At 41.8% G+C, this 27,944-nt stretch overlaps 1 protein-coding gene across 1 annotated transcript in view; it reads right to left on the bottom strand.

The window, feature by feature from the left end:
* The window catches only part of LOC124553398 (collagenase-like), a 114,707-nt gene extending 87,181 nt beyond the window's left edge, over window positions 1-27,526 (bottom strand). Inside the window, exons 1-2 of the mRNA XM_047127264.1 lie at window positions 27,451-27,526; window positions 10,576-10,738 (exon numbers count right to left, since the gene is read on the bottom strand). Of these exons, the coding sequence (XP_046983220.1) occupies window positions 10,576-10,738; window positions 27,451-27,526 (239 nt within the window). The remainder of the gene's footprint in view (window positions 1-10,575; window positions 10,739-27,450) is intronic.
* Window positions 27,527-27,944: the final 418 nt, after the last annotated feature.

Here is a 27,944-nt window from a genome sequence, read left to right as displayed (position 1 = left end):
AAAGTTTTAGAATTATAGAAATTATCGATCCTGGCTTCAAATTTTAAATCTTTCAAAAAATTCTCATTCTTGTAAACTAAAACTACAAATTGCTTACTCTGGACTCGGCAGTCTACAGCTAACCTATTCTAATCTTTTAATTTCTTTATGAAAAATCATTTCTTACTTCACAAAATTGATGGAAATTTTCAGTACAAATTATCAACATATTAATAACATTTTCAACATTCTTAAATTCATGTTTCATGAAAGCTTTTTGAGGTTAACTACTTGTCCACTTCTTTTTAAGGCACTGTGATTTGTGTCATTCCATTTAATAATGACATTTCTCCTACCTTAGCACCGGCACATCACTATAGTCTTTTAGTCACATATGTTTCCCTTGTTTTTGATTATGGCAACTTTGCATTGTACTGTCGATAGCATTCTTCCATTCTCCATATATCTGTCCTTCCAGGGTTTACAACCATGCAAGATTGTTCCTGGAACCATACTTCCATCTAAGACTACTTTCTTTACATACATTCTAATGCACAATCACTTATTATAGCAAGAACTTATTTAGAAATTTTATATTTCGTTTAACTTGACTTCAAGTGAAAGTAAATTAACAGAGTATTGCCTCTTTATTTTACTTTAACCAATCTACTAGAACATTTTTTTCCAGAATTTATTTCCTGTAGAAGACTTAATGAGTTTTTACAAAAAAATAGTTGCTATTGAAAGCAAGACTTCAAAACTTTTTCTTTGCTTTAACTCAGCTTGAGAACAATGTGAAAAAAACATTTCACATAAAGCAATTATTTACAAACATTTTATAATACATAGTTACCACTTTTATGCAGTGTCTCTTTGCATCACTTCTTCTTTATATTTTTTACTACTACTGGGCAGAAACATAATTATATATACATATATATAACCTCCACATTCTTTCATATTCCTTTTATAATAACTGTTCTTCAGTTTCATCCAGGTACAATTTTCGTCACATGAGTTAAACTTCCTTTAACTATGTGGCCACTGTATATTCCTTATCATCGTTACAACGTGCCTTTCCCTGGGCACTAAACTTCAGTGCTCATCATCAAAATTGTTACCGATTCCATGCTTAATGTCACTTTCAGGATTTACATTACACCCACTAGTTGCATTAACTGACGTACTGAAGCACATTCTACGACACTGTCCATAAATAACAAAAAGTATCGTCAAAAACCTCCTCTTTTACTTTAGCATCTACTCCTTCTTTCTGTTAAGGCGCGTTATTTTGTGAAGCACTTACACTCAATAAGAGTTCTTCCTCTATTACCGTATTTACAAAATCTTCATCACTTTGCATGTTACTCAGTGTTCCAGCACACACACCCACACACAAATGTAGAAAACTTACCTTTCGTTGAATGCTGCAGCCTTGGCGTGCTGAAACTGCGAGTCCCACCTCCTGCGTCTGCCGTCCCAGTTTCAGGGTCCCCGCTCGTCGTGTAAGTTGGCAGCGCTGCCCTGCCGTACCGCTGCTCGTTGGTACCGCTATGACGCCGTCTGCTGCTTCGATGCACGATTGTGGCTGTTCAACATCTTTTTCTTTCTTGTACGTCTCTCCGGCAACTCTTACAGGTTCCATTCGAAATTCCACATATACCAATTTACTTAATTTTTCATCATCGTTCACTGTACGGTCTTTCACAAAATTTCTCTCAACCTCGGATTCAACGTACTTTTTACTATGGCTTTTTAACTGTTTTCCCGGCGCAGGTGCACCATGTGAGGCGGCGCGGTTTCCTTTCATCCTTTGCCTGCAGCTACCTACGAGACTCCGAGGGCCATAGACACGGGTTCCCAGGTAGATGCCGTGTTTCTTGACTTCCGCAAGGCGTTCGATACAGTTCCCCACGGTCGTTTAATGAACAAAGTAAGAGCATATGGACTATCAGACCAACTGAGTGATTGGATTGAAGAGTTCCTAGACATCAGAACGCAGCATGTCTTTCTCAATGAAGAGAAGTCTTCCGAAGTAAGAGTGATTTCAGGTGTGCCGCAGGGGAGTGTCGTAGGACCGTTGCTATTCGCAATATATGTATGTACATCACCTTTTTGCGGATGATGCTGTAATATATCGAGTGGTTGTAACAATGGAAAATTGTACTGAAATGCAGGAGGATCTGCAGCGAATTGACGCATGGTGCAGGGAATGGCAATTGAATCTAAATGTAGACAAGTGTAATGTGCTGCGAATACACAGAAAGATAGATCCCTTATCATTTACCTACAGTATAGCAGGTCAGCAACTGGAAGCAGTTAATTCCATAAATTATCTGAGAGTAGGCATTAGGAGTGATTTAAAATGGAATGATCATATAAAGTTGATCGTCGGTAAAGCAGATGCCAGACTGAGATTCATTGGAAGAATCCTAAGGAAATGCAATCCGAAAACAAAGGAAGTATGTTACAGTACACTTGTTCGCCCACTGCTTGAATACTGCTCAGCAGTGTGGGATCCGTACCAGGTAGAGTTGATAGAAGAGGTAGAGAAGATCCAACGGAGAGCAGCGCGCTTCGTTACAGGATCATTTAGTAATCGCGAAAGCGTTACGGAGATGATAGATAAACTCCAGTGGAAGACTCTGCAGGAGAGACGCTCAGTAGCTCGGTACGGGCTTTTGTTGAAGTTTCGAGAACATACCTTCACCGAGAAGTCAAGCAGTATATTGCTCCCTCCTGCGTATATCTCGCGAAGAGGCCATGAGGACAAAACCAGAGAAATTAGAGCCCACACAGAGGCACACCGACAATCCTTCTTTCCACGAACAATACGAGACTGGAACAGAAGGGAGAACCGATAGAGGTACTCAAGGTACCCTCCGCCACACACCGTCAGGTGGCTTGCGGAGTGTGGATGTAGGTGTAGATGTAGAACTCGCTGCAGCAGGTTTCCGGTTGGAAATTCGAGCAGAAACCTGCCGAACTGCAACTCGCACCAGGCTGCATACGACGTAACTATTCCAAGAATAGGGAAAAGGTTTTTTAATTTCGAATGAAAGGTGGAAATACCGGCAAAACTTCGGTATATTCAGAACATTGATAATACACACATTCACTGCCGAACCCGTGCTAATCTTAACACAGTCATGCACAAACTCTTTCATTCACGCTAGCAAGTATTTCCCGAAATCTGAACAGCTATAGAACACAGATTGTTCTTAAATGAAATTGCTGACCGTTCCAAGTTTCCAAGTGTTTATCAAACCGTTGTCTCACCAAAAACAGCACGAGGCACCGTTGAAAACTAATAAATTTAATAAGCGAACAACAGTGCACGAACAGCTTTGTCAGTACTTAGCTTTAGAACCGCCATAGTCGGAGATGCACGGGGCGAAATGCACAGTGCTGGGACTTCGATGAACGACTAAGCTAGGGTGTCCATTCGTCCCGTTTTCCCCGGGACAGTCCCGTTTTTTACCAAAATGTCCCGCTGTCCCGGAAGTTATTTTGGGGACGCTCAAATGTCCCTTTTTTTATGATTCCGCTTGGCTAGAGTATTTTACGTCACTCGTTGTTTGACTAGCTATTAACTGCGCAATTATTTAGCGCTAGGAGGCGTGTGATGACTTTCAGCATACCCCAAACACGTACCGAACTGTCAAAAATCGCAAGTAATTTTAAATATTAAAGAATGGTGTTTACCATTTCTCATACCTTTTAAGGCATTTGATTGGGTTAATACTGAAAAGGAGCAGCTACAGAGAAATAATATTCAGGACTGTTGTGTATTTGTTAAAAGTATTGTACCAAATTTTCCTGTCGATGAAGACGAACTGTTCGATGAATTTTCGTGTGCACAGAACCTCATAAAAAGTGAAGAAGGAGACAAAGAAAGTGTTAGTGCAACGTGGTGTAAAATATTTGCTTATTTCAAAAGTAAAAACATTAACATGAAAAACATGATTGATTTGGTGGAGTTTTGTCTGGCAATTCCTGGGTCAAATGCTGCTATGGAACGTGTGTTTTCGCTAGTGAACTCTTTGTGGTCAGATAAAAAAAAAAAAAACAGAATGAAAGTTTAAACAGTGAGGGCCTTGCTCATTGTCAAAACACACTTTAATGGTGTATCGTGTACTGACTCTTATCATACAATTTCAAACGAAAATGCACTTCTTGATAAAGTACATAAAAGTGAGAAGTACGGTGATAGTGTGGCAGAATAATTGAAAAACGTGATTTGGGATCATCTGAGTGCACGTTGTAAAGGTAAACTTGTATGTGTATTAAATTTAGTCAATACAATATTTAAGTCCCGTTTTTTTCCTTCATTGTCCCACGTTTTTCTCGTTTATTTTCAATGTCCCCTTTTTCAATGAAAATGAAATGGACACCCTAGACTAAGCACACACAGGAATAACAGGCCACTCGAACAGTAACACAAAAATAAAGATTGAGATGAATGAAAATCCACTAACAAATTACTTTTACAGCAAACATTCACACCAATAATCTTTAAAATAAGTATCTGAAGTTTTTTTTTTCTTTAACTAATTTGTGCCTGATTTTATTCTGAGAAGGTCAGTAATGCACGTAAATACCGTAAATGTAAGTGTGATTCAAAAAGTACTTGAAGTGAAGTGAAGCGCAGCTGAACAGCAAGAAACTCTTTAGTGCGCAATCCCCGCAACAATAGTATTAGAGAATCTTTCAGTATGGACTCTAAAAAAAAAGACAATCGATTTATTAATAAAAAAGAGGACTATTGATCTGTATCTTGTGGAAAGAGGACGTGTTGCTAGGCCGTCGCTCAGAACGTATTGTTACATTTACTGAAAATTGATATTTTAGTGATAAGACCGAGTGAAGTATGTGTAAGAATTGCCAAACATTTATGTATACAAATTTTCTGGAAGTGAAGAATAGCAATATCTTGTTTTTGGAAAAGGAGGTGAACTTCATTGTCGTCGCCGTCTATCAATCGACAGAATTGTAAGTGTACAAAGTTCACTAAAATACAGGAAAAGAAATGCATTCTCTATAGTTTTCATTCAGTAAGTAACAACCTCTCATAATTTCTTAATTACAGTAATTGGATTATGTTCTTGTACAACAGTATGGTGCTGAACTCCACTGACTAATTTTGATGTAGCAGGACGTGTAGTTTGAAGGACGTTTGTGTGCCAAGCAGTCTCCTTTTCTCACAAAAAGCAGATTGATGTTTGATCTTACTTACTTACAACAGTGGTCCCTTAGGTATAAAAAGCTACGAAAACTTGGGCTCAAAGCTATCCGCAATACGGCCAAGTAACTAACAGAGTCATATTTTAAACCATAAAGAATAATAACTTCCTCCAAATTGCAATACGTCACCAACTGGTGTAGAAGCTGATCATTCAAAGAGGCAGCAACCAAAATTCAGGTACCAGTTACGACTTAAAGTAAAAATCTCAATCAAAAATCAATTTCTCTCTCTCCATACGCATATATAAATATTGATATTATTATTAAAAAAAGTCATTTTACAAAGCCGAAAACTATAAAATATTGGCGAGCGATTTGAACAGCAGGCCAGCGCACCAAAATATTTTCACGTTGTCGAACCTGGTTCTGGTGTAACATAACAGACACTTTCGGTTACAACACAAAATTGACATTATCTTTGTCTTTTCATTCCGGTTATTCACCACGCCTCAATCCTGCGCGACCAGAGCTACATTTTACACCTCAAATTTTCCAGTCTGTACTCCCAACCTATCCCTGATGATCGGGAAGTCTGGCATTAATATTCACTACTCATCATGACAAACATGGGAAATGTTACAAAAGCAAATGACTGAAACAGTACCTGCAAGAACTGGAATCAGCTGTGTTTTAAGCTGCAACTGTTACATAGTACAGGAGGAGTAGAGAGTTTTGACCTGATTATAACAATTTACAACAGAATAACCGTTGACATAATAATTTACATTTGATGCCGTTACATAGGTTAGTGTTACTAGTTTTTTTTTTTTAAGACCACTTACGTTAGTAAACCTCAACGTGTGCTCCCTTGGTAGCTCGGAGAATGTCGAGGCCGTATTCAAGTTCCCCAAAAAATGGTTCAAATGGCTCTGAGCACTATGGGACTTAACATCTGAGGTCATCAGTCCCCTAGAACTTAGAACTACTTAAACCTAACTAACCTAAGTACATCATACACATCCATGCCCGAGGCAGGATTCGAACCTGCGACCGTTGCAGTCGCGCGGTTCCAGATTGAAGCGCCTAGAACCCCTCGGCCACCGCGGCCGGCTTCAAGATCCCGCCAGGTGTTTCGTAACATATCTTCTGTCACAGTACTCACAGCAGCTTGTATCCTAGCCTTCAGTTCGTCGTCGTCAGCAACTGGTGTGACGAAGTCTCCGTCCTTGATATGGCCCCCAAAAAAAGTCAAGGGGCGTAATGTCTGGACAGCGTGGTTACCGGGGTGTTGGACCGTTCCTTCCAAACCACCGATGCGGACATTACTCCCCTCTCCAGACATTACGCCCCTTGACTTATTCTGGGGCTATAATATAGATTTCAGTGGTAACTCAGTCTGTATCTTTCCCTTGGGCTGGCATTGAACTATTGAATATATCTTCTTCCATTGCGAAAGTTTTTGAAATAGATGGGGCAGCTCTTGAAACAATATTATTAAAAAATTATTTGTTTCTCGAAAGTGTTGCAGAACCCAAAACACGTTGGCCTCTAATTCCTCAGGAGAAATATGCCATTTTTCTTGATGTTGCTCTCGCCAGCCGGGGCGGCCGAGCGGTTCTAGGGGCTACAGTCTGGAACCGCGCGACCGCTGCGGTCGCAGGTTCGACTCCTGCCTCGGACATGTATGTGTGTGATGTCCTTAGGTTAGTTAGGTTTAAGTAGTTCTAAGTTCTAGGGGACTGATGACCTCAGAAGTTAAGTCCCATAGTGCTCAGAGTCATTTTTAGTGTTGCTCTTAGAATAAAGGGCCTTGTTTGTTGCCACCTACCTGCGTGAATCACTGTTTTCAAATATGAACTTTATAAATAATAGAAACAGAACAATGTTGACTGATGAACATCTGGACTCGTGTATTCGACTAAGTGTAACAAGTTTACACCAAATATCGAGGAAATTATTGACAAAACTGCTACTCGGATTTCACATTAAATTTAAAATAATTCTTGTGTTATTGGTATGAGAATATATTTGAGAATATTATGAAATAAAATTATTATGTTTCGAATAAGTAGTGAAGATTTAAAACTCTTATTTCAAATAGTTATTTTACAGTACTGGTATCCAAAAATTAAAAATGTAGCAACTGAATTTTTAAAAGTTGGTCACTTTGATATGTTGGTAAGGAATGGAAGATCGTGAAGGCTTTGTGGTTGCCTAGCCTTGGGCTATATCAGGGACAGAGTCCTCGGCACATCAGCTGCTGACGTCGACGAACTGAAGGCTAGGATACAAGCTGCTGTGGGTACTGTGACAGAACAAATGTTGCGAAACACCTGGCGACAACTGGAATACCGCCTCGACATTCTTCGAGCTACCAAGGGAACACACATTCAGGTTTACTAACGTAAGTGGTCTTAAAAAAACTACACTACTGGCCATTAAAATTGCTACATCAAGAAGAAATGCAGATGATAAACGGCTATTCATTGGACAAATATTTTATACTAGAACTGACATGTGATTACATTTTCACGCAATTTGGGTGGATAGATCCTGAGAAATCTGTACCCAGAACAACCACCTCTGGCCGTAATAACGGCCTCGATACGCCTGGGCATTCAGTCAAACAGAGCTTGGATGGCGTGTACAGGTACAGCTGCCCATGCCACTTCAACACGATACCACAGTTCATCAAGAGTAGTGACTGGCGTATTGTGACGAGCCAGTTGCTCGACCACCACTGACCAGACGTTTTCAATTGGTGAGAGATCTGGAGAATGTGCTGGCCAAGGCAGCAGTCGAACATTTTCTGTATCCAGAAAGGCCCGTACAGGACGTGCAACATACGGTCGTGCATTATCCTGCTGAAATGTTGGGTTTCGCGGGGTTCGAATGAAGGGTAGAGCCACGGGTCGTAACACATCTGAAATGTAACGTCCACTGTTCAAAGTGCCGTCAATGCGAACAAGAGGTGACCGAGACGTGTAACCAATGGCACCCCATACCATCGCGCCGGGTGATACGCCAGTATGGCGATGACGAATACGCGCTTTCAATGTGCGCTCACCCCGATGTTGCCAAACACGGATGCGACCATCATGATGCTGTGAACAGAACCTGGATTCAGCCGAGAAATGACGTTTGCCAATCGCGCACCCAGGTTCGTCGTCGAGTACACCATCGCAGGCGCTTCTGTCCGTGATGCCGCATCAAGGCTAACAGCAGCCACGGTCTCCGAGCTGATAGTCCGTGCTGCTGCAAACGTCGTCGAACTGTTCGTGCAGATGGTTGTTGTCTTGCAAACGTCCCCATCTGTTAACTCAGGGATCGAGACGTGGCTGCACGATCCGTTACAGCCATTCGGATAAGATGCCTGTCATCTCGACTGCTAGTGATACGAGGCCGTTGGGATCCAGCACGACGTTCCGTATTACCCTCCTGAATTCACCGATTCCATATTCTGCTAACAGTCATTGGATCTCGACCAACGCGAGCAGCAATGTCGCCATACGATAAACCGCAATCGCGATAGACTAAAATCCGACCTTTATCAAAGTCGGAAACGTGATGATACGCATTTCTCCTCCTTACACGAGGCATCACATCAACGTTTCAGCAGGCAACGACTGTCAACTGCTGTTTGTGTATGAGAAATCGGTTGGAAACTTTCCTCATGTCAGCACGTTGTAGGTGTCACCCTAGGCGCCAGCCTTGTGTGAATGCTCTGAAAAGCTAATCATTTGCATATCACAGCATCTTCTTCCTGTCGGTTAAATTTCGCGTCTGTAGCACGTCATCTTCGTGGTGTAGCAATTTTAATGACCAGTAGCGTACTAACACTAACCTATGCAACGGCATTAAATGTAACTTATTATTGGGGCAAGACTTTGGGCTCACCCTGTACATCCACTTAACAGAGAAGGCTCAGGTCGCGAACTTAGGTTCAAAATGGTTGAAATGGCTCTGAGCACTATTGGACTGAACCGCTGAGGTCATCAGTCCCCTAGAACCTAGAACGTAGAACTACTTAAACCTAACTAACCTAATGACATCACACACATCCATGCCCGAGGCAGGATTCGAACTTGCGACCGTAGCGGTCGCGCGGTTCCAGACTGTAGCGCCTAGAAACGCTCGTCCACTACGGCCGGCAGACGAACTTTACAAGGGAACCTCCCCATCGCACCCGCCTCAGATTCAGTTATAAGTTGGCACAGTGGATAGGCCTTGAAAAACTGAACACAGATCAATCGAGAAAAGAGGAAGAAGTTGTGTGGAACTATGAAAAAAATAAGCAAAATATACAAACTGAGTAGTCCATATCCAAGATAGGCAACATCAAGGAGTGTGTGAGCTCACGAGCGCCGTGGTCCCGTGGTTTAGCGTGCGCAGCTGCGGAACGAGAGGTCCTCGGTTCAAACCTTCCTTCGACTGAAAAGTTTAATTTTTTATTTTCAGGCAATTATCAAAGTTGAGGCACTCACACATAACCAACTTCGCTCTCCAAAATTCCAGGACATGTTCAGATTTGCTTGGACATATGCAGGATTTGACGGTCTACACATGGAAAAATTTGAAAACGTGAAAAACATGTTTTGACAGAGCACAGGGAAAACTGTGAGACTGTGAAACTGTTGCATTCATTTGCTGCAGATTATGTGACAAAGTCTTTTCATCACTTTTTTGGGAGTGATTACCACATCTACAAGAAAACGTAAATGGGGCAAGGTAGAAGAATCTTTTTACTCATACACCAAGTGTGTACGTTAGGTGGGTCGACGACATATTCCTGTCCTGTGACTCACATGCCGTCACCAGCGTCGTATAGAATATATCAGACGTGTCTTCCTGTGGAGGAATCGGTTGACCTATGACCTTGCGATCAAATGTTTTCGGTTCCCTTTGGAGAGGCACGTCTTTTCGTCTACTAATCGCACGGTTTTGCGGTGCGGTCGTAAAACACAGACACTGAACTTATTACACTGAACAGAGCCGTCAATGAACGAACGGACAGATCATAACTTTGCGAAAATAAAGAAAGTAAAATTTTCACTCGAGAGAAGACTTGAACCAAGGACCCCTGATTTCGCAGCTGCTCACGCTAACACGCTGAGCTACCGTGCCGGCAGCATTGGACCACGGCGCTCATATTACCCTTGATGTCGCCTATGTTACGCATGAACTACTCAGTTTGTATATTTTGCTTATTTTTATCATACTTCCACACAACTTCTTCCTGTTTTCTCGATTGATCTGTGTTCAGTTTTTCAAGGCCTATCCACTGTGCCAACTTATAACTAAATCCGAGGGGGTTGCGATGGGGAGGTTGCCTTGTTAGGTATTGCCGCTTGAGACAACGTTACTCTTTGAACGCCACGCACAGCTGGCCTCCCGGCTGCTGTTCGCACTCACTTGACGGTGCAGTGTGCGGCGGTGAGGACTGAGCGCTCGGAGATGAGCGAGCCGCCGCACAGCACCACTCCGTCCCCCAGGACGAGCGCCTGGTGCGGGAACTGCCCGACGAGTGCGCGCGCGCCGTTCACGATTCTCGCCCCGTCCAGTGGGCTCCACCTGCCTGAAACAATACGTCACGTTGTGAGACCGTCCTGCTCAGGTCTCCGCTCTCTCCAAATCAGTCTGAGCCGGCCGGTGTGGCCGTGCAGTTCTAGGCGCTACAGTCTGGAACCGAGCGACCACTACGGTCGCAGGTTCGAATCCTGCCTCGGGCATGGATGTGTGTGACGTCCTTAGGTTAGTTAGGTGTAAGTCGTTCTAACTTCTAGGGGACTGATGACCTTAGATGTTAAGTCCCATAGTGCTCAGAGCCATTCGAACCATTTGAAATCAGTCCGAGGTCGGTTGAATGCACTCGATTTGTGTATGGTCGACTGCTTCAAATGGATGCCGTTTGTCGGTAGTAACCTATTCTAATTACTTTATTTTACACATCTGGTTCCGTAGGACCAAACTGAGGAGCAAATGTCCAAGGTCATGGAACGTGTCAGTACATGGAGTTACAACATAAAAGCCGGTCAAAGTGGCCGTGCGTTCTAGGAGCTACAGTCTGGAACCGAGCTAACGCTACGGTCGCAGGTTCGAATCCCGCCTCGGGCATGGATGTGTGTGATGTCCTTAGGTTAGTTAGGTTTAAGTAGTTCTAACTTCTAGGCGACTGATGGCGTGAGAAGTTAAGTCGCATACTGCTCAGAGCCATTTGTGCCATTTGACCAACATAAAAGTGATAAGAGATGAAATAAAATGTTTATGAACCCAGACAAAAGACAAGCCATAAGTTTATGTAAACGCAATCAGCAATATAACACAGGAATCAGATTAATTTTTCAAGGGACTCCTCGACAAAATGGAATCAGTGACCCTTGACGAAACTCTTCAGTTTCGATTTGAAAGTGCGTGCGTTACTACAAAAATTTCGGAATGCTTGTGGTAGCTTACTGCAAATAGTTGCAGCAGTATACTGCACGACTTTCTGTACAGGAGTCAAGGAAGTCAGATGCAAATGTAGATTGGATCTGTGCCTAGTATTAAGTGAGTCAAATCTGCTAAGTCTTGGGAATAAGCTGATATTGTCGACAAGAAGCGAGCATAAAGAATATATATATATATATATATATATATATATATATATATATATACAGGGTGTAGTCGAATTAAGTCGGGTGATGCTGAGGAAATGAGAGACTTAAAGTAGTAAAGGAGTTTTGCTATTTGGTGAGCAAAATAACTGATGATGGTCGAAGTAGAGAGGATATAAAATGTAGACTGGCAATGGGAAGGAAAGCATTTCTGAAGAAGAGAAATTTGCTAACATCGAGTATAGATTTAAGTGTCAGGAAGTCGTTCCTGAAAATATTTGTATGGAGTGTAGCCATGTACGGAAGTGAAACATGGACGATAAATAGTTTGGACAAGAAGAGAATACAAGCTTTCGAAATGTGGTGCTACAGAAGAATGCTGAAGATTAGATGGGTAGATCACATAACTAATGAGGAGGTATTCAATAGGATTGGGGAGAAGAGAAGTTTGTGGCACAACTTGACTAGAAGAAGGGATCGGTTGGTAGGACATGTTCTGAGGCATCAAGGGATCACCAGTTTAGTATTGGAGGGAAGCGTGGAGGGTAAAAATGGTAGAGGGAGACCAAGAGATGAACACACTAAGCAGATTGAGAAGGATGTAAGTTGCAGTAGGTACTGGGAGATGAAGCAGCTTGAACAGGATAGAGTAGCGTGGAGAGCTGCATCAAACCAGTCTCAGGACTGAAGACCACAACAACAACATATACAGGGTGCGTCAAAAAAATGTGTACACACTGTGCACTAACAGAGACAATTTATTGCCCATTCTACAAGGTTAAATATCTGTGAGAAAGTAATGTTATGTTTCTTCAACAGGTGGCAGCAGTGGCAAAGAAGTAACTGCAACATGGCGGTCGTGCGTTTGAGCTTTGAAGCGCGGAAGCAGATAATTAAGTGGTGTAACAGCTAAGTGACGACGATCCAGATGGAAGGTGAGAATTTTGTGAATGGGTTCAGGAGATGGTGAGACGTGAACCGGGATTTATGGGTAGCATAATTTGGTCGGATAAAGCCCAATTCAGACTCAATGAAACTGTCAATAGGCACAATTGTGTGTAATGGGCTGAAGATAATCCTCACAGTTGAAAAGGCTGCAAGGGGCCTTTCCGCATTGAAGGTACTGTTACTGGAGAAACGTACCTAACAATGCTTTCCGACTCCATATTCCCTGCCATTCGTGCATTATACGGTAATGATGAGTTTTATTTCCAACAAGATGGCGCCCCGCCGCACTATCATAGGGACGTAGGAGCATACCTGGATCACAATGTGCCAGGCCAGTGGATAGGACGCAGGGGACCAATCGAGTTTCCTGCACGCTCTCCACACCTCACGCCGCCGGATTTCTTCTTATGGGGCACAGTAAAAGATGAGGTGTACAAACGTAAACCGCGTATCCTGGACACACTTTGGAATGAGATTCAGGCGGTGTGCGCAGAAATCTCATTGGACACTTTGGTACGATGTACGGAATTGGTGGTGACTCATACTCAGAAATGTATGATGCTGAAGGCCACCAGTTTGAACATTAATCACATTTGCAAAGTATATTTATTTTTCCAATTGGACTTTAAGCTTTCGATTTCCAGAAATTTAACATTGTAGAATGGGAAATAAATTTTCTATGACGCTTAAAGGTGTGTATAAATTTTTTTGACGCACCCTGTATATTGAGAGGCCAGTGTCAGAATATACAGACTAGTGAACAGGGGACGACAAGAGGGAATTGCACCATTTATTACCCGAACCACCCGTTTATGAGACAAAAATTTTAAAATGGGAAGAGTTACCCCAAAATATAATACATACGTCATAAGCGAATGGAAAAAAAGCAAAGCAGACTACTTTTCGTATCTAACTATACCTTACAAATTGTTCAAATGGCTCTAAACACTATGGAACTCAACATCTGAGGTCATCAGTCCCCTAGACTTAGAATTACATATTCCTAACTAACCTAAGCACATCACACACATCCATGACCAAGGCAGGATTCGAACCTGCGACCGTAGCAGCAGCACGGTTCCCGACTGAAGCGCCTAGAACTTCTCGGCCACAGTTGCCGCCTTATCACTTACTTCAGATGACTTTTGGACAGTGAAAATGGCAGCATTAAGTGTTTGAACGACATCCTCGGCTTGGGCTTTCGATGAAAGCTTACTATCTATATGAGCAGCTAGAAATCTGAACTATTCAGTTTCACTAATCATACGCCCATTCCATGAAATTAAACATCGGTTTTAATTGAATTGTGTGTTATACTCTCTAAAAACTGAGTCATACTGTGATTTAGCGTTAGTTTATTTTCTACAAGCCACGAACTTACGTCGTGCACTGCAGTATTTGAAACAGTGCCAGCGTTGCACACAACATCCTTTACTACCAAGAAACATTTTAGAATTATCTGCAATACTAGAGGGCATATCTTTTACATAAAACAAGGAACACGAGTGGCCCCAACACTGACCCCTGGGGCACCCCCATTTAACTGTAACCCACTATATCCCACATCACAGCCTTTCTCAACACTGTAAATAATGACCTTTTGCTGTCTGTTGCTAAAGTAAGAGGTAAACCAATTGTGAGTCACTCACAGTTTTCCACAATAGTCCAACTTCTGGAGCAAAATTTTGTGATCAACAAAATCAAACGCCTTAGTTAAATAAAAAAATGCCTAGTGTTCGAAACCTTTTGTTTAATCCATCTAGTACCTCACAGAGAAAAGAGATTATAGCATTTTCAGTTGTTAAACTACTCTTAAAACCGTTCATTTCATAGCAAATAATGTGAAATGAAATGATCAATTATCCTTAATGTATAGATTTTTCAATAACTTTAGCAAGTACCGATGGCATAGAAATGGGTCTAAAATTATCTATATAATCCATTTCTCCATTTTTGTAAAGTAACTTTACTACTGACTACTTAAATCGTTCAGGAAACTGGTCTTTCTTACAAGAAAAATTACACATATGGCTAAGTACAGGGCTAACAGTTGTGGCACAGTACTTTAATATTATGCTACGTACCCCATCATATTCATGAGAGTCTATAGTCTTCAGTGATTTAATTATTGATTCAATCTCCCTGTTGTCACTATGACAGAGTAGTATCTCAGTCATCAGTCATGACAAGGCATTTTCCAACATGTTATATGATTCCCTGTAGAAACTAAGTTTTTATTTAATTCACTGACAATGCTCAGAAAATGATTGTTAAATACTGTTTGTACGTCTGATTTATCGGTAACAGAAATATTTTTACTATGGACTGACTATATCGTCGATCTTGTGCTGCTGACCAGACACTTCCTTCACAACAAAACCACATGGTTTTAATTTTATCCTGCCAATTATTTATTGTATTTGCATCCCACATCCTCTCTGCTTTCATAATAACATTTTAGGCACTTTACAATACTGTTCGTAATGGGCTACTGTACCTCGATCGTGACTACTTCTAACATTTTGAAATAATTCCCACTTTGTTCTACATGATATCCTTATCCCACAAGTCAGCCACCCAGGCTGCCTTTTACTGTGAGTACCCTGTTTAGGACATTCTAATGGAAAGAAACTCTCAAAGAGCATGAGAAATTTTTAAGGAAAGCATTATATTCATCATCTATGTTATCAGCACTATAAACAACCAGCAACTCTTGTTCCTTAACGAGGTTTAAAAAACTCTCTATTGCCTTTGGATCAGCTTTCCTACGTACTTTGTAATTATGTACAACATTTGTTTGAGTACAAAATCCTATTAGTGTTAAAATTTGTGTATCATGGTCTAAAAGGCAATTCACCCTTTTACTAACAAAATGCCATCTAATAATGAAGAATGAATAAAAATATTGTCTATGGCTATGCTACTGTTTCGCTGCACCCTGGTTGGAGAAAACAGTCTGCATCAGGTTGTATGAATTTAGGAAATCTTCCAAAATCCTTTTTCTTGCACAGTCACATACAAAATTAGTACTGAAGTCACCACATGGAAGTAATTTTTGTTACTTCCTATAAAGTGAACCAAGAACTCTTGTTAACTCGGGCAGAAATGCTCTGAAGTTAGGGGACCTATAAATAACAACAATTAGAAGTTTAGTTTCACTAAATTCAACTGCCCCTGCACAACATACATATACCTGTTCAGTGCTGTGCCATTACATGTCCATGGACTCAAGTGGAATACTGTTTTTTATGTTCACTCCGGAAAGAATTCCTTGAATAACAGCCAATTAATCCGTATTCTGGTAAAGGAAGCCTCTGAATCGTCAAATTATTTAAGTGGTGCTCTGATGTACCAATAATGACTTATATTTTGACGAAATATGGTAATTCCTTCACTACTTGGATATCTGGCCTCCTCGGAAGTTAATTCCTCTGTTGGAGGGACTTCCTTGAAGCAGGGATACCTATCAGCTGACTTCAATCTAAAAAAGGCGCAGCTCTAACACCAGCTACTACAGTAATTTTCCCATGAGTGATCCCACCACCGCCCACTGCACTCTCACCTATAAGCTTCGCCAGCCTCCCGTTGCCATACCTGTTGAGGTGCAGGCCATGCCTAGTGAAACCTGACTGATGGACTCAACTGGCACCACTGGAACCACTGCAATGTGACCCATGTCCTCTGCCATCAGTGCCTTCTCCAATCCCATGTTAACACGCTTAACAGCAGTATTAAGATGAGGCCGATCATGACGCTGAAACGGCTGCACGAAGTGCACATTTGTGCCATTAATTTGACTAGTTATCTTTACCAGATCACCACCTACGTCATACTCCCCGCCCATAACAAGACTATTACCAACCCCACCCTCAATCACTACCTGATTCTCTTTCGTAAAATTCCTACATAATTCCCTTATGTTAACAATCACCTGAGCCAACACTGCACTAGGCTTCACAATGCTGGGACCCGCTACTCACTCCCCAACACTTGCTGCAACTGCTGGCCCACACCTCTGGCATGTGATCTACCTAGCAGCAGAACCTTCTTCTTTCTGTTACACTTTGCAACTGACTTAAGCTCCCTAACTGCTGAGAACTGCTGCACGTTTGCTAGATCTACAGCTACAAGGGGCTCCACTACACTCTGCTAGTTGGTCAAATCTACTGGTTATACGCAAAGTACAACTGTCTGAATATCTTCTCCTCCTAGCTGCAGTTTTTCCAACTGCCAGTTCCATTCCCGAATGTCATTCACCCTCCTTATCATATGTAGTTCCTCCTTTGCATTTTGAAACTGCACCTGAAGAGCTCAGATCTTACGCTCCTGCCCCTCTGTCAACTTTATTTCTGCTACAAATTCTGCATTTCCCGGAGAGAATCTCGCTAGACTGCCCACTGGTTTCCCCACTGCATTCCCCCCAATGAAAATACTTTGAACAAATCTCACACCATAACCCACTATTCACGAACCTACGGTAAAGCCCAAACTTCTCCCTCATGGTAAAATGTAAAGTTACTGAAGAAATTGAACATCTACATTACCTAAGTTCAGTTACTACAGTAGAACTATTTAAATAACTAACAACAGTGATCTCGAGTTTCATTCTGTACTAAGAAAGCAACTACTTCATTAATGTGACTAAACTACAACCAATACGAATATCATAAAAACTTCACACAATTTATTATCTAGAACCAAAAATTCAAGCGACCACTGGAACACCCAACGAAATTAAATACAGTAAAAGGGAGTTTCGCTGAAATATTTCACTATAAGCGATAAGAAACATCAGTTGTAAACTACAGTACTAAATTTAATAAATGACTACAACGCACAAACAACTCTATAAACACAGTGGACAAAAATTCCAAATGTTTATTGAACCGTTATTTCACCGGAAACGGGACGAGACACTGTTGGAAACTAATAAATTTAATAACCGAACAACAGTACATAAACAACTTTGTAAGTACCTAGCTTTAGAACCGCCACAGCTGCAACTGCACGCCGCGAAATGCACAATGCTGAGACTTCGATGAACGACGTAAGCACACTCATAAATAACAGACCATTCGATTCAATAATACAAAAATAAAGACTCAGATGAATGAAAGTCAACTAATAAGTTACTTTTACAGCAATATTAATACTACGAGGGCAGTTCAATAAGTAATGCAACACATTTTTTTCTGAAACAGGGGTTGTTTTATTCAGCATTGAAATACACCAGTTTATTCCCCAACCTTTTAGCTACACAACACTATTTTTCAACGTAATCTACATTCAATGCTACGGCCTTACGCCACCTTGAAATGAGGGCCTGTATGCCTGCACGGTACCATTCCACTGGTCGATGTCGGAGCCAACGCCGTACTGCATCAATAACTTCTTCATCATCCGCGTAGTGCCTTCCACGGATTGCGTCCTTCATTGGGCCAAACATATGGAAATCCGACGGTGCGAGATCGGGGCTGTAGGGTGCATGAGGAAGAACAGTCCACTGAAGTTTTGTGAGCTCCTCTCGGGTGCGAAGACTTGTGTGAGGTCTTGCGTTGTCATGAAGAAGGAGAAGTTCGTTCAGATTTTTGTGCCTACGAACACGCTGAAGTCGTTTCTTCAATTTCTGAAGAGTAGCACAATACACTTCAGAGTTGATCGTTTGACCATGGGGAACGACATCGAACAGAATAACCCCTTCAGCGTCCCAGAAGACTGTAACCATGACTCTACCGGCTGAGGGTATGGCTTTAAACTTTTTCTTGTTAGGGGAGTGGGTGTGGCCCCACTCCATTGATTGCCGTTTTGTTTCAGGTTCGAAGTGATGAACCCATGTTTCATCGCCTGTAACAATCTTTGACAAGAAATTGTCACCCTCAGCCACATGACGAGCAAGCAATTCCGCACAGATGGTTCTCCTTTGCTCTTTATGGTGTTCGGTTAGACAACGAGGGACCCAGCGGGAACAAATCTTTGAATATCCCAACTGGTGAACAATTGAGACAGCACTACTAACAGAGATGTCAAGTTGAGCACTGAGTTGTTTGATGGTGATCCGTCGATCATCTCGAACGAGTGTGTTCGCACGCTCCGCCATTGCAGGAGTCACAGCTGTGCACGGCCGGCCCGCACGCGGGAGATCAGACAGTCTTGCTTGACCTTGCGGCGATGATGACACACGCTTTGCCCAACGACTCACCGTGCTTTTGTCCACTGCCAGATCACCGTAGACATGCTGCAAGCGCCTATGAATATCTGAGATGCCCTGGTTTTCCGCCAAAAGAAACTCGATCACTGCCCGTTGTTTGCAACGCACATCCGTTACAGACGCCATTTTAACAGCTCCGTACAGCGCTGCCACCTGTCGGAAGTCAATGAAACTATACGAGACGAAGCGGGAATGTTTGAAAATATTCCACAAGAAATTTCCGGTTTTTTCAACCAAAATTGGCTGAGAAAAAAAATGTGTTGCATTACTTATTGAACTGCCCTCGTAATAACCCTTTAAATACGTATTGAAGTCTAAAACTTCATAAAATATTGGCGAGCGATTTGAGCAGTCCTGCGCATGTGGCGTCACAGCAAATAAATTTTCATGTTGTCGAAGCTGGTTCTGGTGTAATACAACAGACACTTTCGGTTACAACACAAAATTGATTGACAACATGAGTATCTTTTCATTCCGATCATTCAAATGGTTCAAATGGATCTGAGTACTATGGGACTCAACAACTGAGGTCATCAGTCCCCTAGAACTTAGAACTACTTAAACCTAACTAACCTACGGACATCACACACATCCATGCCCGAGGCGGGATTCGAACCTGTGAGCGCAGCGGTCGCGCGGTTCCAGACTGAAGCGCCTAGCACCGCTCGGTCACTCCGGTCGGCTCCGATTACTCACCTTGCATTTCAGGGACGATGAGTGCACGTGGTACAAGTGACATTTCACAGTAAAGTGGTCTAAATGCGTATCTGGAAAATTAATGTGTTGATATCTTCTTAGAAAAAGAAGTACAATCGATTTCGTGCATAGCGACGCATTCTGTCTTGATAAAGTTTAAGCTCTAAGCCAATGTTAGAGCACAGCTAGTATACGTCAAATGACGGAGAGAAGGAGAATTAGTCTTTACTGAAGTTTCAGGTTTGTATTTTTTCTTTTTTTTTCTTGCTTGAAAGTACAGCAACAGCGTGATGTGTATGCTTTTGCGACTACTTGTAGTAATATTTAATGCATGTTTAAATAGGCTATTTTTTGAAATACCGCTTGTACATCTTGAGGCAATGGCTGGATGTTGACACAATAAATCATAAGGTCCTTGAACCTTGCCATATGCATATGGGAGGTGATAAAGTTTTTGGTCGCTGCGAAAAGGTAAATAAGCGCTTTGTCGTCCAAGACAGGATAGAAGAAGAGAAGCAGCTTAGCGAAACGTTTTGCATGGTGAAAATTAAAACATAAAACTTTCTTTCAATGAAACCCATGCAAGCCACACCAAAGGATAAAGTTGCTAGAAACAAAGAAGAAAACAATACAAAAAGGAGGAATATCAGGTGCATCTGAATCAGCAAATGAAATACTAACCGTGCAGTTCGAATATTCACTAAACTGTTATCTTGAGTTCATGTAAGAGGATTCTTGGTGGATCGATATTGATCACCCATCAACATCTCTTCTGCAGCATTTGCATAAGACGGGTTTGAAATGAAATGTGGGAAATGGAGAAGTCCTAAGAAGCTGGAGAACTACATCTCCCCACTTTATCACGAGTTTTATAACTATATATCCCATTCTCAGACCGTAGTTACTGTGGGTGTAAAAAGAGGAAGTGGGGAAAGTAGAGGACATGGTAGAGAGGGGCAAGAGATGACTTAAAATTGCACAACAGAATGGTACAGCGTCATGAGTGTTGCCCAGAAAGGGCGTTGTTTAAGAGATACCACAGGAGGAAATACTTATGATTCTATACGTACTGACTGTGATTTGCACTGAGGTGACAAAAGTCATGAAATACCTCATAATATCGTGTTCAACCTCCTTTTGTTCAGCATAGTGAAGCAACTTGACACAGCATGGGCCCAACAAGTGGTTGAAAGTCTCTTCCAGAAATATTGAGCCTTGCTGTCTCTTCAGCCATCCATACTTTCGAAAGTGTTCCCACTGCAGGATTTTGCGCACGAGCTGACTTCTCAATTATGTACCATAAATGTTCGGGTGATCTGGGTGGCCAAAGCATACACACGAACTCTCCAGAATGTTCTTCAAACCAACGATGAACAACTGTGGCTTTTGGCATCGCTGTTTGGGAACACGAATTCTATGATTGCATATGGTCTCCGAGTAGCTGAAGATAACCATTTCCAGCCAATGATCGATTCTCTTGGCCCAGAGAACCTAGTCCATTACATGTAAACACAGCCCACACCATCATGGAGCCACCACTGGCTTGCACAGTGTTTTGTTGACAGCTTGGGTCCATGGCTTCGTGAGGTCTGGTTCACACTCAAACCCGACTATCAGCTCTTGCCAAGTGAAACAGGGACTCATCTGACCAGGCCATGGCTTTCCAGTCCTCTAGGGTCCAACCGAAGTGGTCACGAGCCCGGGTGAGATGCTGTTCGCAAAGGCACTCACGTGAGTCGTCTGCTGCCATAGCCCGTTAATGCCAAATTGCGCCGCATTGTCCCAGCGGATTCGTTCGTCGTATGTCCCACATTATTTTCTGTGGTTACTTCAAGCAGTGTTGCTTGTCTGTTAGCACTGACAACTGTATGCAAATGCCGCTGCTCTTGGTTGTTAAGTGAAGGCTGTCAATCACTGCATTGTCCATAGTGAGAGGTGAGGTCTTCTCGGCACACTCTTGACACTGTGGATCTCGAAATATTGAATTCCGTAACCTTTTCTGAAATGGAATGCCCCATGCGTCTACCTCCAACTACCACTCTGCATTCAACGTCTGTCAATTCCCGTTTTGCGGCCATAATCACGCCGGATGGCTTCTTACATGAATCACCTGAGCACAAATGATGCACTGCCCTTTTATACCTTTGCGCTTGACACTACCGCTACATGTACATGTTCATGTCACCATCCTATGAATTTTGTCACCTCAATTTATAGAAAGTGATTATGAATAATCGCTCATATGCGTCGGATCTACACCAATTTTCGTTTTCATATTCCAATTTTCTTGTATTTACTTATTTTCCCAGCTTATTATATTAATTTCTGTTTATTTAACCACATATTCTTGTTTTTGAATAATCATGTAATTTACTATGTACATCAGTGTGTTGTAACAAAACATCTTCAAAACATAGCACAGTAAGTACAATGTTTTGTCACTTGTACCTGTTTTAAGACTAAGAAGTAGAGGTATTTTTAATATACTACAAAAAATAGCGCACGGGCACTACATTCTCTGACAGTATCTATTACTATATGTGAACTGACTTTAGGAAAAAACATCTGATGTTTCGATGGTACCTCACATTATTTATAAACAGCCATTTACCTTCGGCAGTCACTTACTCCGTTTGCTTCAGGAAGCATTTTTACCACTCATACTCGCTGTTCCCCGTTTAGTCTCTCAGTTCTTAGCACGTAATTTAAGTTTACACGTTTGGTTTCCATCTTAGATTTAGGTGTTCCGTGATTCCCCTAAATCGCTCCAGGCAAATGCCGGGATGGTTCCTTTGAAAGGGGACGGCCGACTTCCTTCCCCATCCTTCCCTAATCCGATGAGACCGATGACCTCACTGTCTGGTCTCCTTCCCCAAACAACCCAACAACCCCATCCATTTTAGAAATTGTGACTAACACACATTCCAGACATATTGTCGATGGAACAGCCGACAATGCGACACTGAAAAAGCATATCGCGTAGTCTACAGTCACCATTTCTTTATTTTGCCGACTGGCTACTAGTTTCGGTACACAGTACCATCGTCAGGACATCATCTCCCATGCACTTATCACACTGGCTTTGTCAAATACTCATTTTTGACGCATTTACTTGGGAAGCCAGTGTGACGAGTGCATGGCAGGGGATATCCTGACGATGGTACTGTGTACCGAAACTAGTAGCCAGTCGGCAAAATGAAAAAATTACAGCTAACATTTGCTGAAAGACAAAATCACCTCTTATTTGTAGTGTCGTAAGACACTTCGTGGGCCATCGCTTCCATCAACTGTTCTCTCACACACAGTCTGGTGAAGCTAGCACCCGACTTTCGACAAACATATACATTATGTTCAGAGTTCTTGACAGATATGATACAGTTTTTGAGTTACCTGCGCAAAATTTAACCAGTTCTGCAGAATTTCGCAATTATTTGGGAAAATTTTAACTTTGTAAAAAAATTATTTGCCAGTTTTGAAAAAAAAATGGTGGTCACAGCTTTAAATACTTCCCAAGATTTCTGCAAAAAACCCTAATCACATTTCTTTGTGATGATAATTGTTTACGGGAAAATTGTAGTAATGAGGCTCCTCTCTATGTTAAAAAAAAATAATTAATTTCTATAACAGTTTCGTTTACAGTTCTGGACAGCAGTCCAAGAGTTCTGCCGAAAATTGTCAGTTAGATACTTACTCAAACTTGAAAACTTTCTCCTCAGGTAACATAACAGTCAACCCGCCATTGGTTAGACATCTGTGTAAGATTACGTAGAGTTTCGTCCCCTAATTTCACTTAACATTTTAAGGTAAAACTGTGACATGGATAGATTCTGCAGCGTCTTCAGTGATCGTGCTAACATACATTTAATTTGCGCTGCGAAGTACTCTATAATCTGAAGTAATATGGAGATCCTGTGGTAATTTACAGGAGGCAACAAAAATTTGTTTCTCGTGAGGAACACGAGCGGCAGAATATTTATTAAATAGAAGAATATCATGGAATTCTGTTAAAAGAAAACACGATCAATTGGATGAAATGTCTTTGAAGCCTATTAGTAAAGAAGTAGGCAACAATCAGCAAAAAAACGTTAACTGCGAAGGATGTGAGGGATACACGTTACGATACTGCTTACAGTCTTTTGAACAGTATGGTCATTCTTGTTAAGTATTCATAACTGTGATCGTAATTCGAAATTGTGCAGACTTATTCAAATTTTGTACAAAGAACTCTAGGACTATATATCTATATATATCTATCTCTATATCTATATACCTATCAAGAATTTCGAAAAAAAAAATTTATTTCTCGAAATTCGGGGGCCATCTTTACACAAGTATGAAAGCCTTATGCGAAAGTATAGCTCAACTTTTCTATTTTGTACTTTCGTTTAAAAAACAAACTCTTTCGAAGGAGCTGATGTATCTCTGCCGAAGCTCGAGGTCAATATGCTGCGACTGAGGTACGTAGTTCCACCTAATTTGCGATGTTTCTGTTAACATTGGCTAAAATGCATATTTTGTCTTTACAAGATCCGATTTACGATTTGTATCCCTCTAACCAAACAGATTTTAGGCACATATGAAAAACATTAAGCCAAACTGGGTTCAGTTTTTAATTTTTCTTTTTATAGCCATCTTTGTTATTGCAAATTTTATCCCTTTCGACCTCTTATCAACAAATTTCGATCAAATCGGCAACAACACGAGTTGCCTGTGAACAGAAGATGCTTGTTTTCATTTTTATAGACTGTATCTGCCATAAACTTGATTTTCGAAATAATTTGAAATTACATGATGCACTGTCATTCTGAATAATGATATGCCAGCGAAATTGATGGCAGCCATATGGTAGCGTTTCAGATATTATGCATTATAGTATATTGCGGCAGTTGGCCGCGACAGTAAAACAAGCGAGAACGTAGACTGTCCGCAGGTAGCGAAGTGCTGTGGGGGCATAAGCCCCGCCTTCCTCTCGAAGGGCTGCCAACCTTTGTCCTCATTCTGACCCACCACGAGATCAGAAGTGACAAATGGTCATAGGAATCCCTGATTCCTTTTGTTGTGGTGAGACTCGCAATCGAATTCCCTTATGCACCGGGATTAGTCTCTCCACTCATTTCAAAATAAGAAAAAGAAAAAAGGCAATCTACAATACAAAGCAAATTGGAGTACACAAAGCATTTGGTAGTAGCTACAGCGGATTTTTTGCTGCGGTTGGGATAACTAGTTCAACGCAACCCCTACAGGTATCTTACGCATTCATAGTTCAAAACACTCTCCACCTAAAATTGGTAAGATATAGTGTCAGCATAATATATGTTTTTGTTTGCGCAGGAAATTAAAAGTAAAAACTACATTCCAACAAGTTTTTAATTTCTTATTTAAACCTTAGTATATCTTCTGACATGCAATGAAGGATGTATGTGTGTGTGTGTGTGTGTGTGTGTGTGTGTGTCCAGGGGAATTACATATTTGGGTGGGTGTATACTAACAGTGGCTCTATTTGTGTATACAGAGAGTTCTTCCATAGTGAGAATTGAGGATCTAGATCATTTTTGCGAGATATCGACATTAATACTGGCAAGATATCGTTACTGGGAATGTTTTAAGTTTGAAGACAGATAACAAATTTCAAAAGAAACTTTTTTGTGTGACATAATTAAAAATTAACAGTTTTATGATTTTTCTCCTTTCCTTGCTCTGTGGAACCTTGGTTCTTCCCAAATTCAATGATTTTACGTCAACGGGATGTATCCTATAGGCTTCAATGAGTGAGTTTGCGAATATCAAAATATGTCACGTAAATGACACTGTCTTTTCATGGCATTGACTTAGAAGCGTAACTTCTTACAGCTCCAAGAGGTGGTAGACCGTAGTACACGATAGAAATTTCAGCTTTAATTACAAATTCTCAATTTTCGGATTTTTTCCTTTGCTGTTACTGTGAAATCTTGCTTATTGCCCAAATTCATAATTCTAGGCCAAGGGGTAGTACGTTACATGTTTTTATGAGTCAGTTTGTGAGTGTCAAAATATGTGACATAAACGGCGGTATATCTTTTGCTTGTTTTGTGTTAGAAGCTAGCATTTGTCACAATGCTAAGGGACTATGTACCTTAATATGTGACATACACTACTGGCCATTAAAATTGCTACACCACAAAGATGAAGTGCTACAGACGCGAAAGTTAACCGAAAGGAAGAAGATGCTGTGATATGCAAATGATTAGCTTTTCAGGGCATTCACACAAGGTTGGCGCCGGTGGCGACACCTACAACGTGCTGACATGAGGAAAGTTTCCAACCGTTTCTCATACACAAACAGCAGTTGACCGGCGTTGCCTGGTGAAACGTGGTTGTGATGCCTCGTGTAAGGAGGAAAAATGCGTACCATCACGTTTCCGACTTTGATAAAGGTCAGATTTTAGTCTATCGCGATTGCGGTTTATCGTATGGCGACATTGCTGTACGCGTTGGTTGAGATCCAATGACTGTTAGCAGAATATGGAATCGGTGGGTCCCGGAATGCAGTGCTGGATCCCAACAGCCTCGTATCACTAGCAGTCGAGATGACAGGCATCTTATCCGCGTGGCTGCAATGGATCGTGTAGCCACGTCTCGATCCCTCAGTCAACAGATGGGGACGTTTGCAAGACAACAACCATCTGCACGAACAGTTCGACGACGTTTGCAGCAACATGGACTATCAGCTTGGAGACGGTGGCTGCAGTTACAGCGTCACGATGGTCACATCCGTGTTTGGCGACATCGCGGTGAACGCACATTGGAAGCGTGTATTCGTCATCGCCATACTGGCGTATCACTCGGCGTGACGGTATGGGATGCCATTGGTTACAAATCTCGGTCACCTCTCGTTCACATTGACGGCACTTTGAATAGCGCACGTTACATTTCAGTCGTGTTACGACCCGTGGTTCTGCCCTTCATTCGATCCCTGCGAAACCCAACATTTCAGCAGGAAAATGCACGACCGCATGTTGCAGGTCCTGTACGGGCGTTTCTGGATACAGAATATGTTCGACTGCTGCCCTGGCCAGCACATTCCGCAGACCCTTCACCAATTGAAAACGTCTTGTCAATGGTGGCCGAGCATCTGGCTGGTCACAATACGCCAGTCACTACTCTTGATGAAATGTGGTATCGTGTTGGAGCTGCATGGGCAGCTGTACTTGTACACGCCATCCAAGCTCTGTTTGACTCAATGCTCAGGCGTATCAAGGCCGTTATTACGGCCAGAGGTGGTTGTTCTGGGTACTGATTTCTCAGGATCTATGCACCCAAATTACGTGAAAATTTAATCACATGTCAGTTCTAGTATGCTTGTCGAATGTATACCCTTTTATCATCTGCATTTCGTCTTGGTGTAGCAATTTTAATGGCCAGCAGTGTAAATTTCTTCCTGATACGCCTACCCGTTCCCGAGAAAAACAGATGGATGGAGAGTTGGTTAGTAAATAACAAAAAAAAAATTTTTTTTCACACCATATAATTTCAACTTGATAGGCCTACCCATTCCTGAGAAAAATGGTTCTTAACAGTCGAACAGAGGGACAGACAGAGAGACAGGTGGGCAGCAAAGCGATCCTATAAGCGATCCGTTTTTACCAAATGAGGCACAGAACCATAAAAATGGATGATTGCGCGTAACTGGAGAGTGCCGTTAAAATCTAAACGCAAAGGTAATAAGAAACGTCAAGAAATGATGCATGGGTTAACGCTTTGCAGTGATAACAAAAGCTAATTAAAATTTTAACCATACATCTGGTCTGGCCGTTTCAGACGTTTCATCCGCGGTGTATAATTTTTACTGCGACGTAGACCCACCTTGTTTCGGAACACCTGCCGTCGCCATGACAACCAGCAGGGCTGCCAACAGCGGACGCAGGGCGCTCTGAGCCATCGTCGTTGCCGCAGATGGCGTTGGCCCACTGCGATCCCCAGCCGCCACGTCTCCTTATATACCGCCGCCACCGGCTCCTGTGTGTTGCGCAGCGGACCGCCGTCTGCGTCGTTGTTTAGGCCGGTATTACACTATCAAATTTCTTTGTCAAAGATTTGATCAAAGATGTGATCAAATATTCCGTCAAATATATTTGACAAAGATCTTTGACGTAGCGCTAGAAGGGGTATTACACAGTCACCATATTTTTCGTCAAAGTTGAAGATGGTTGACAACAACAACTTGTTATTAATCGCAGCAGTTGCGTGTACCACAGTTGCACTGTGTGCACAGTGGAGGAGAAGCAGGGGGGAATAAAAGGAAACATACCTGGGTGAAGCTGTGGGTTTTACGACGACACAATAAGGGCATTCAACAA

This window comes from Schistocerca americana, chromosome 11 (assembly GCF_021461395.2).
Source record: "Schistocerca americana isolate TAMUIC-IGC-003095 chromosome 11, iqSchAmer2.1, whole genome shotgun sequence".
NCBI lineage: Eukaryota > Metazoa > Arthropoda > Insecta > Orthoptera > Acrididae > Schistocerca > Schistocerca americana.
This window is presented reverse-complemented; position numbering and strand designations above follow the sequence as displayed.